At 43.3% G+C, this 12,068-nt stretch overlaps 1 protein-coding gene across 3 annotated transcripts in view; it reads left to right on the top strand.

Moving 5' to 3' along the window:
* palm1a (paralemmin 1a) overlaps positions 1 to 10,750 on the top strand; it is a 13,341-nt gene extending 2,591 nt beyond the window's left edge. For 2 of the 3 annotated variants that reach the window (XM_076079074.1, XM_076079075.1), the window contains 7 exons: positions 747 to 827; positions 5,747 to 5,874; positions 6,121 to 6,172; positions 6,350 to 6,371; positions 6,678 to 6,752; positions 9,160 to 9,291; positions 9,752 to 10,750. In XM_076079074.1, coding sequence (XP_075935189.1) covers positions 747 to 827; positions 5,747 to 5,874; positions 6,121 to 6,172; positions 6,350 to 6,371; positions 6,678 to 6,752; positions 9,160 to 9,291; positions 9,752 to 10,347 — 1,086 coding nt within the window. In that variant the 3' untranslated portion in view covers positions 10,348 to 10,750. Of the gene's footprint in view, positions 1 to 746; positions 828 to 3,600; positions 4,189 to 5,746; positions 5,875 to 6,120; positions 6,173 to 6,349; positions 6,372 to 6,677; positions 6,753 to 9,159; positions 9,292 to 9,751 lie in introns of those variants that run through there. The other variant, XM_076079076.1, reaches the window with a different exon arrangement.
* Positions 10,751 to 12,068: the final 1,318 nt, after the last annotated feature.

The following is a 12,068-nucleotide window of genomic DNA, read 5'->3' as shown; positions in this document are numbered from 1 at the left end:
GTACTGTAGTAATATTTGTTAGTACTGTGGTAGTAGTACACCTACTGTGTGTACGTATTTGGTAAAACTACTACAATGTACTTTAAAAACATAAGTACAGTTAACGCATCAGTTGATGTGCAACAGATGAGAGTAGTTAACGTGTCAGTTGATGTGTAACATGTGAGAGTAGTTAAAGCGTCAGTTGATGTGTAACAGGTGAGAGTGGTTAGCGTGTCAGTTGATGTGCAACAGATGAGATTAGTTAACGCATCAGTTGATGTGTAACAGGTAAGAGCAGTCAACGTGTCAGTTGATGTGTAACAGGTAAGAGCAGTCAACGTGTCAGTTGATGTGTAACAGGTAAGAGCAGTCAACGTGTCAGTTGATGTGTAACAGGTGAGAGTAGTTAAAGTGTCAGTTGATGTGTAACATGTGAGGAGTAGTTAATGTGTCAGTTGATGTGTAACATGTGAGCGTAGTTAACATGTCAGTTGATGTGTAACAGGTGAGGGTAGTTAAAGTGAACATTGCTGTTTTAATGTGTCTGTAGTGCTGACGTTCCGCTGTAAATAAACATAATTTGTGTCTTTGTTTTCATGGAGGCTGATGGTTGTAAAAGTACCTGCAGAGTGAAACACAACTTGTTAATCAAAACCTTTAAGTAGTTTGGTTTATGTATCATGGGATCAGTCTACGGCAAGCCGAGAGGGCTAAATTACAAAGCCAGACGGGTCTGAGTTCTTTTGTTTCCCATCATGCATCAGGAGAAGAAGAAGTGGATGACAGAGATGGAGAACAAGAAGCGTCAGCTGGAGGACGACAGGAGATCACTGCAGCACCTGAAGGTCAGACCTTCTTCTTCTTCACTCTTTAAATGTTCACTCTCACATTATTCAAGTCAACATTCTATTAAACACAAAGTATAAAATACTGAGGTAATAACTTTAAATCAGGATTAAAAAGGTAAAGATAAGACAAAATAAGATAATCCTTTATTAGTCCCACAGTGGGGAAATTTACAGGATTACTGCGGCATAGTGGAGTGTATATATAAACAGTATGTGTGTGTGTGTGTGTGTATATATGTGTGTGTGTATATATATATATATATATATATATATTAGTGCTGGGCAACGATTACAATTTGTAATTGCGATTAATCGCATGATTTTTTAGAGATTAATCGCATTGTGTTGCACAAAGTTCAATAATGAATTCAAAAGTAGTGTATTGTGCACTTTGATTTTTAAAGTACTGCTATATGAACTAAAGGTCAATAACATTTGGTTTAAACCCTTTAAACACATCAGGTTCTTGTTAGCAGCAGTATTCCCTTTACACAGCAGCAGTTATAACACAGTTATAATGATTCTGATCATAGATATTCAGCCGGTGTTCACAACTTTATCTTCATGTGTAAGAGATGATATTTAAATATACTTCTTGAAAACTGCAAACCTATCTACGTCATGTTTTTATGTTTGTTAAATTCTCAGTAGTGATACTAAATGATGCTTATTATACATATTACAAACAAAACACTTTAAAAACTCTAAAACAATAATTTAAATGAATCATTTATTTTTTGCTTTCTTTGGTATTTTGGTCAGACACATATGCAACGCTGATTACCGTAATATGTGTGGTATTTGTTATAAATGTACGTTGGTACATAGAGGGTGATAAGAAGCTGTACATGGAGGGACTTAGGACCCAGGGGAATGTAGGTGAAGGAAACAGGAAGAGACGCCACACAAACAGCTGTTCACCGCTCCCTGCCGGTTCTTGTGTTAAAAATGTCCGCTTAATAATAAAAAATAAAACTGCGTTAACGCGCGATAAAATAATTGTCGGTGTTAATTAATGAATGTGTTAACGCGTTAACTCGTTAACTTGCCCTGCACTAATATATATATATACACACAGTATAGTGCAAACAAGCGATATAGTAAAAACAATGTATCAAAACAAGTATTATAAATAAGTAAATAAGTAGTCAACAGTAAGGAATACTAACTAAGTAAAATGGTAAAAATCCACAATAACTAGAATATAACTATAACTAAAAACTAAAAATATTATATATACAGACTATATACAGAATAATTGCTGTTTTGTACATTGTATTTACATTGCACAGATTATTTGTGTTTGGTGGTCTACTGGTTGTGCAGCCTGACAGCAGCAGGAAGGAAGGACCTGCAGTACCTCTCCTTCACACACCGGGGGTGAATCAGCCGGTGGCTGAAGGAGCTGCCAGGGCGTCCCGCATGGGGTGGGAGGTGTTGTTCATCAGGGATGATAGCTTAGCCATCATCCTCCTGTCTCCCACCACCTCCACCGTATCCAGTGGACACCCTAGCACAGTGCTGCCTTCTTGATGAGTTTGTTGAGTCTGTTCCTGTCAGCTGTCGAGATGCTGCTGCCCCAGCAGACCACTCCATAGAAGATGGCTGATGCCACCACAGAGTCGAAGAAGGTCCTCAGGAGAGCTCCCTGCACTCCAAAAGACCTGAGTCTCCTCAGCAGATAGAACCTGCTCTGACCCTTTTTGTAAAGTGTGTGTGTGTGGTCAGTCCAGTCCAGTTTATTGTTCAAGTGAACACCCAGGTACTTATAAGATCTCACGATCTCAATGTCCGTTCCCTGGATGTTCACTGGTACCGGAGGAGAGTGAAGTCCACCAACAGCTCTTTGGTTTTACCAGAGTTGATCTGGAGGCGGTTCCACTGGCATCATCCTATAAAGTCCTGGTTCAGTTCCCTGTATTCCCCGTCATCACCGGCAGAAATGAGGCCAACGATTGCAGAGTCATCAAAGAACTTTTGCAGGTGGCAGTTAGCAGAGTCGTATTTAAAGCCCGAGGTGTAGATGGTGAAGAAGAATGGAGGTAGGACGGTTCCTTGTGGGGCCCCCGTGCTGCAGGACACCAGGTCAGACTCACACTCCCGTATCCGCACATACTGTGGACGGTTGGTGAGGTAGTCCAAGATCCATGCAGTGAGGTGGTGGTCCACCCCGGTCTGCTCCAGCTTGTCCTTCAGAAGCAAAGACTGGATGGTGTTGAAGGCACTGGAGAAATCACAAAACATGACTCTCACAGTGCTTCCAGCCTTTTCCAGGTGAGAAAGGCATCTGTGTAGCAGGTAGATGACAGCGTCATACACCCAGATGACAGATTGGAAAGCGAACTGTAGTGGGTCCAAAGATGAGCTCACCAGGGGACAGAGATTTACAAGGACCAGCCTCTCTAGCGTCTTCATCAGGTGGGATGTTAGCGCCACCGGGGGGTCTTTTTTTACCACACAGGATGTTTTCCACAGCTGTGGTCCTCTCCCCAGCATCAAGCTCAAGTTGAAGACGTGCTCCACTGTCCCGCACAGCTGGTCTGCACTGGACTGATGCCTTGAGCTGATGCCATCTGGACCTGTGGCCTTTCTCACCTTGATCCTTCTCAGTTGTTTTCTCATCTGGTTAGTTGTGAGGGACAAGTTGGGGGCTGTGTGCCATAGGTTTTTGGAGGGGGGGGGGGGGGGCACTGGTAATGGAGTGTAGTGTATGAGGAGTGTGGGGGGGAGCCGAGTGTTGTGGGGAAGGGGGTGGAAGAGGAGGGGGGAATCTACAGGGGGTTGCAGCAGCAGAGAGGACTGCCATGTCCACATTACTCCATTTTCGCATGTTTTGCTACGTTTACACTGAGCGTCCACACTACGCAGGAGTTTTAGAGCACTGTAAACAGATAAGTTTCAAAATGCTCCCGAGGACGGATAAGTTTGAAAACTCCGGGGTTGCGTTTTCGTGTGGACGGCCGAAACCAGATAAGTTTAGAAACGATGACGCCCACACCCACGTTCGCTACTTGATTGGTTCTTAGCAGTCATGACGTGTCCTTCCCTGATTCGTCACATGTCTATCACGTGACCCTTACCCGGAAGATCACAAACGACAACATTGATTACCGATCGACTACCAGGTTAATTCAACATGGACAACTGATTACAGGTGGTGCTGACCTTGTTGTCTTTACCAGCAGCTGTTGTGCTGTTAAAGTCTGCATTATTACGGAGGAAGCAGCTGTTAATGGAGCGATTAACGAGCAGCGTGTCCAGCGGCGTTATCAGCCCTACGGAGCGGACGTCTGAAGTCGCGGTTTGCAGTAAATGCTATTCAGTTGGACAGAGACTTCAGCCACCAGCAGAGCTACGAGTGAGAACAGACAACGACACAGAGGGAACGAGTGAGAGACGTGTGTTGACGACATTTATGGATCATAATCTAGCAAACTGTTACGTGTAAGTGTTGATTTTAAAGTAAATTTGATATGTGAGAGAGAGAGAGATAGAACAAGACCTGCAGCGCTGTAACTAAGTCTGAAAAATAAAACTTCTAAAACTTTCCACGAACTGTCTGGAAACGGAGTAGTGTGGATGTAGCCTGAGGCTAACAGTGAACCCTCGTTGGTGATCTTGTTTCACGGTGTAGATCCAGAGCAGGAACCAGAGAAACACTTCCACTCCTTTCAGCCTCAGACTCTCACAGCCGCTGCTGGTCTGGAGTCAGTTTCTCATTCCAGGGGGACATCCCAAGTCTCTTATTTGTCATTTCCTCGGTCCTCGCTCGAACCGGAAGTTGTTCTGCGCCGCCATATTGACAGCCGTCCCAAAGCTCTTATTTCTGCTCTGAGGATCTCCGAGGACCCACGAGAACAGACTTCCAGGAAGTGTTTTAACGGCCGACACGCCCCCTCATTGTTCATCAGTCATGTGATTGGACGCTCCAGCCGATTGGACTGATGAGATTTTTTTCAACATGTAAACAGTGAAGACGGATCACAGATTAAACTCTATTTATATTTGATTCGTTTTCTGATTCAACATCTGGTTTAAATAAATGTTCATTGTAGTCTGAACAACAAAAGAACCACAAACAACTTTCTACATTTATTAGAAAGATTTGTGTTTTCATGATCTGATGTTTCCCTCAATAACTTTTATTATGAATACAATTAAAGTCAGAGAGAGCTGAGAGACTAAACACTTTATATATATATCTATATAGAGATGAAACACTTTTTACATCATTGATCATCATTTGATTCAGTCACGTGAGGCTGTTCATTCCTGATTGTCGGGTTTGATGAGTTTTATCATTTAAGAGAAACAATAATCATATTCTGGGTTATTTAATATCGACGTCACAATCTGAATTTCAAAACATACAGACGCAAATAATTCATAAATAAGACGATCGCATTCCGCCGGTAGAAATGGATCCTGTGCTTATAAACAGAACACAGGACACAGTTTGTTAACAGACTACAGAGAGAAACACCTCTACAGTGGTGATCACTGTCTTTATGAGTTATTAGTATTATTAGTTACTGTTATTAAGTACAGTGATCATGTGAACAGACACAAACTTATCTAAAGTCTCTCCAGCTGTTAAAGCCGACTGACAGCTGATCAGCTGTGATCATCAGCACCGTCATCAGAAACAGACGTTGCTTCACGTGACGCAACTGAGGAAAGGACGTCTCATGTCTCTTAAAACATATTTCCTCGTTCCTCTCTCCTCGCATGGTTTCCTCCATGCATCCCTGGTGGGAGGGACTAAGACGCAAGGAAAGGACCCAAGTGAGGGAAACGGGGATGCAATTAAGAGACTTGGGATGTACCCTGAGAGACTTGGGATGTACCCCATGTTGTATGTTGTGAAACATGAACACTGACAGCTGGTTCTCTCAATCATTGTACTTCCTGTTCAGTCGAAGGCTCTGAGGGAGCGCTGGCTGCTGGACGGAGCGCCCTCTGCTGGACCGGAGCAGGACGCAGTGAGGAGACAACTGGAGCAGGACGAGGCCAAGACCAGGAGCCTGGAGGAGACCATCAACAGGTCTGATATAGTCTGATTAATGTGGTCTAATCAGGTCTACTGTAAAACCCTGAGCTCAGCCACCAACCTCGTGGTTAGAGGACGATCCGCTCTCCCTGTATATTACCACAGTTATTTATTTTAATATAAATGTTAGATATTATTAATTATTCTGTTTAATTAAATATTTTAGACAAAATTGATGAAATGAAAGTTAAATATTCAGTTTGTGTTAAAGTGAATATTAATATATATCTTAAACTGAAGGTTAGAGGACGAACTGCTGAGTCTGGAAGGTGGAGGCGTAACACACACAGCTGTGAGTACACACACACACACACACACACACACACACACACACACACTCAACATGAAATAATGTTCTTCTTGTGGCTGTAATGAGTTGCAGCCTGTAGGTGGAGCTGTTTTATTTAGTAGTTTCAGAACGCAGCGACTTTAACTGTGAAGTTTACCGTCTCTGTCTCTGTCCCTGAAGGTGTCATCAGGATCAGATAAAGGTACAACTCTTCTTCTTCTTCTGTGTTTTTGTGTCATTGTTTTGTCTCCTCTTCCTCCTCTTCTTCCTCACTGTGTGTCTCTGATCTGCCTCAGGTCAGATAGTTCAAGGTGAGACTCTACTGTGACCTGTAATTAGATTACATTAGTCACATTATAGTATCGAGTTATGTTAGATTACAGTCGTCTGATTACAGTGAGTCAAAGAGGAATCAGTGTTGTGATGACCTTGTGATGACCTTGTGGTGACCTTGTGATGACCTTGTGGTGACCTTTACTCTGGCCCCGCCTGCTTTCTTTCCCATGAGCCCTTGCAGAGGTGAAAGTTCACAAAAGCCCTGGAATGAACAAAGAGAGAGAGGCGACGGACGAGATGAAGAGAGGTGAGTCACACCTGTCATTGGACGCCCTCCATAAGTCCCGCCTCCACTCAGGTGATCTGGTTCAGAGCCCAGAGCCAGGTTTGATCTGGTGCCCCTTTCTTCACCAAATCCACCACCAGACCTTCACCCTTCATGCAGACACACAGAAACAGCTTGTCTTTGTCTTTGAGGTGTGAGAGGGAGAAGTTTCTGACATCAGGTCTCTGGTAGTGGATCAGGTCTCTGGTAGTGGATCAGGTCTCTGGTAGTTGATCAGTAGAAACCAGTCTGCTTTAAAACCAGTTCCTATTTACTGAGAGTAGCCTCAAACACTGGAAGCTACAAGGACTACTACTGTGTACACAAGTACACAAGTACTACTATGTACACAAGCACTACTGTTGGGAACGAATTGGAGCGTGTTTGGATAGCAGCAAATATGAAAAACTAAATTATTGACATCAATAGAATCATTAATGTCAGTGAGATTATTAATAACGGGGCTCCACCCTGAGAACAAGGACCAATAACCAAACGATAAACTAAGTCTCATAATTAATATTCACTCACAATGTCAATAGTCAAAGTACTATGTTTGATATCAGCTGTTATCACAATACACACAAAGTAATCACAGACAGCTGCTCTTTAAAGTTTAACAGAGTTTATTAAGTTCTGATAATAATGATCATGTCAAATAATATCTAAACTAACAACAAATACTATACAATTATGAGCACGCTATCTAGAATCAACAAACTATCTGTGGTGAGAGTGTGTGTGTGTATGTTCATGCATGTAGTTTTGTGTGTGTGTGTGTGTGTGTGTGTGTGGGGGGGGGGGGGTAGAGGCGAGAGAATAGCTCAGACAATGGCAGATGTAATCTAAAACGTGGCTACGTCACATGGGACTACACGTTGAAGATAGATCGAACTATCAAAATGGAGGGGTAGTTTCGCACGTGATCATGTCTCGCAAGACCACAAAATGGCGAGAGACTAAAATGCCGAGAGACAATAGAGATTGTGTTATCTACACGAGTCTGAGGTATTTAGCTCAACCAGTATATACATGTAGCTTAACGCTATATGTGTGTGTTAGTAGAAGAAGAGAGAAAGCAAACAAAACAAAATAAATCCTCGAAAACAAGGCAGCTCCTCACCACCGCGGTGAAATACGGAGATTGTTATTTCATCACAGAAACCCGGCTGATGATCTTGGACTCGCCCAGCAAACTACCGACCCCACTAGCGGTGACTGATCTATCTCAACACGGTTGCAGCAGTATGAAATACACAGTCATTTCTACACAACATTAACGATCTCAGTCGTTAATCTCGGACGATTATTGAGCATACACAACACCATGTCATAACAATCCAGTAATTTAAGCAAAACAAACAAGATAATAAACACACAATGACCTAACTAAGCCCAGACACCAAGTAACCTCTTACTGTGAGATGGCTCTTTAATGGTCGCCGTGGTCCTTCAGTGCGGAGCTTCCTTGATTGAACTCAGCACCGGCAAATGTCGACTTGATTGAAAAGAGAATTTTGTCCTCTTTCTCTGAAGAATGCGTTTTCTTCCTTCTGCAGGCAAGTCGTCCGCTTCTCTTTTTCCAGGATGCGAAACAAAAACAAAACATTCTTTATTCGTCCAGCGAATTTAAGACTGACCTCGGATTTTCTTTAAAAAGCAACAAAGTTTCTGTGCCTCCTTGCAAGTGAATTGAATCGCGTGGAAGGGCGATGTGTTCAGGTGGGCTCTGTGGTTTTAACAACTTGCTGGCATCCGGTCGTAAAACCGGGAGTCCCGCCTCAGCATCCCCGGCCTCGTCCAATGAGAGCAGCGCTGAGTTTTGGTCACTCAGAATTCACACATAGGTGTGAAATTGTTTCTTGGGGGGTTTAGTGTTTTTATCAACTGAGATCAGGCTACAGACTTACCTGCAGGCCCAACTCAGATCCCTTTGTTTAAGAGAACATGGTGAGAGCCCAACACTACTATGTAAACACGGAGAAGCAGCGTTCAGTTGTTCTGCTCCACATATCTGGAACAAAGTCCAGAAAGCTGCAGGTCTGCTGAGACCCTCAGCTCCTTTAAATCAAGACTGAAGACTTTTCTGTTTGCTGCTGCCTTTAATTGAACCAGATTCAAGGATATTAATCAATTTCTGCATTTGACTACTGTATTTTATTTCTGACACTGCTTTCTAGTGTTTTAATGACTGTTTTTAATGTTTCAATGAATGTTCTTAATTGTTTTTAAATCTCCTTTACTTTTGCCTTATGTTTTGCCTCTTCTCCCTCCTCCTCCTCTCCCTCTTCCTCCTCCTCTCTCTCTTCCTCCACCCTCTCCTCTTCCTCCTCCTCCTCTTGTTCTTCCTCCTCCCCCTCCTCCTCCCCCCCCCCCCCCTCCTCCTCAGCCATGTACTCAGTGGAGATCACAGTGGAACGTGACAGACTGACGGGAGAAACCAGAGTTTTGTCCACTAACACCTCACTTCCTGTTGACTTTTCTCACCAAGGAGTGAAAGTGTACGAGGACGAGAGGAAAGGTGATGTCATCATAAGGGGACAGACAGACCTGCTGACAGCAGCTAGACCATCATCATAAGGGGGACAGACAGACCTGCTGACAGTAGCTTAGACCATCATCATAAGGGGGAAAGTAAGACCTGCTGACAGCAGCTAGACCACCAGAGACGTCCAATCAGAATGAGTGAAACCTGAGCATGCTCACTCTACACCTCTTCCTCCTCATGTCTCAGTGAAGCTTCAGGTTCAGACCTGAATGAGGAGGAAGACTCCATCTGAAGGTCTTTCATTGTAGATTGAGTGACATCACAGAGTGACATCAGTCTGTTCCTATTGGTTCTTCAGCTATGACCCTGACCTGGTCTAGACCCTGACCGTGTCCTGGTCTGGACGCTGACCCGGACCGTGTCCTGATCTGGACGCTGACCCGGACCGTGTCCTGATCTAGACGCTGACCCTGACCCTCTCTCTCTCTCTCAGTGGTCCACGAGATGAACGGTGAAGATGGAGTCCAGCCACTGAGCTTCTCTGAGGTGGAGGAGCTCCTCCACAAAGCCGACGAGGCCTCAATGATGTCACAGACTGACGCCACGGTGACCACCCCCCCGACAGCGGAGGTCCAGGAGGAGGCACGTCACGAGATCACCGGTCTGGAGACCAAACCAGGCGGAGAGCCGAGCGGAGAACCGATCCTCGCCGAGGCCAGCGCGGAGAACCCCGTCACCATGGTGTTCATGGGGTACCAGAGCGTGGAGGACGAGGACCAGACCAAGAAGGTTCTGGGTCTAAAGGGGACCGTGAAGGCCGAGCTGGTGCTGATCCACAACGGGAGAACCTCACCGGCTTCACCTCCACCCGCCTCCCCGGAGAAGGTGAAGGGAGTAGCGAAGGAGGTGAAGGGAGGAGCGAAGGGAGCAGCGAAGGAGGTGAAGGGAGCAGCGGAGGAGGTGAAGGGAGCAGTGAAGGAGGTGAAGGGAGGAGCGGAGGAGGTGAAGGGAGCAGCGGAAGAGGTGAAGGGAGCAGCGGAAGAGGTGAAGAAGGAGAAGCAGCCGTGTAAGTGCTGCAGCATCATGTGATCCTGCAGAAGGGCGCCTCTTCAAAATATAATCACACTAAAATAAAAACAACTTTAAAGGGCAAAAACTACAGGAAGTAAAACTCACTGCCCTAAGCCCCACCCCTAAGCCCCGCTTCTAAAAACATGACATCATTTCCTGTTTCTTCATTCTCTTGTTTTATAAAAGCTCTCTTTACTTTTTTCTATTTTCTTGAAGCCTTTTTACTTTTGTACTCATGTTTCCAGCTGCGACGTCTAGATGAGTCTGATTAGCTTAGCATTAGCTTGTAGCATTAGCATTAACCTCCTCTCTCTCTTTATGAGCTCATCGATAGAAATTAATTCATTTTTGAGTATTTATTTAATTTGTAAGTTTCTCCTGTTGAGTTTTATAAAAGAGAAAATAAACAACAACAAACGGATTCTGTGTTTGTTTGTTTCACCTCCATCACCTCTATAACCTCTATCAACTATCACCTCCACTACCTCAATCAACTCTATAACCTCTATCACCTCCATCACCTCTATAACCTCCATCAACTCTATCACCTCCATCACCTCTATCACCTATATAACCTCCATCACCTCTATAACCTCCATCACCTCCATCACCTCTATAACCTCCATCTCCTCTATAACCTCCATAGTAGTAGTAGCTGTAGTAGTAGTAGTAGTACTAGTACTATTAGTAGCAATAGAAATAGCAATAATAGTAGTAGTAGCTGTAGTAGCAGTAGTCGTAGTAGTAGTACTACTATTAGTAGCAATAGAAGTAGAAATAATAGTAGTAGTAGTAGTAGCAGTAGTAGCACTAGTAGTAGTAGTAGTAGTAGTAGTACTATTAGTAGCAATAGAAGTAGCAATAATAGTAGTAGTACTAGTAGCAGTAGTCGTAGTAGCAGTACTAGTAGTAGTAGTACTACTATTAGTAGCAATAGAAGTAGCAATAATAGTAGTAGTACTAGTAGCAGTAGTAGTACTACTATTAGTAGCAATAGAAGTAGCCATAATAGTAGTAGTAGTAGTACTAGTACTCTTCTCTGTGTGTGGGTGTGTGTATGTGTATTGTCAGTGTGTTTCTGTTGGTCAGCAGCATTCCTGACAAACTCTACTGCTCAGCAACACACACACACACACACACACACACACACACACACGGTCTGTGTGGATCAGTCCTCCATCAGCTGGCAGTCTGGATCTGCAGGTGAGTCCACGTTCTGTTGGTCTCTGTTTGTAGTTACCTGTGTGACATCATCATGACATCACCTGGATGACTCTAGAAGTCCGTTTGTTAAAAGTCAGAGATGTAAAGAGGTATAAACGTTATCTTAGCCCCGCCCAGCTCCAGCAGTCAGACGACGTGATTGGACGCTGCTGTTTGTTTACATCATTGATTGTTTACATCATTCATTTATCTGGTGACAAACAAACTAAATGATTTGTAACTGAACTCTTATTTTTTGTTTCTTATATTTAAACTTCTTGAATGAATAGATATTTCTATAAAGTAACTTATATTTATATGTTGTATATTGTAAAGTAACATATTTTACATGTATTTCTAGTAATATATAATAATAATATTAATCAAACAGAAAATGTTTCAGTTGGATAATATTTTCATATTTCAAGGTAAAATTATGGAAACCTGCTTCAGACTTTAATATATGAATATTATGAAAACTATTAAAGAGCTTTTAACATTAAACAACAATCTGATATTCCAAGAAATTTCTTGGA

This window comes from Anarhichas minor, unplaced genomic scaffold (genome assembly GCF_050575085.1).
Source record: "Anarhichas minor isolate MPS153535 unplaced genomic scaffold, ASM5057508v1 ptg000070l, whole genome shotgun sequence".
NCBI lineage: Eukaryota > Metazoa > Chordata > Actinopteri > Perciformes > Anarhichadidae > Anarhichas > Anarhichas minor.
This window is presented reverse-complemented; position numbering and strand designations above follow the sequence as displayed.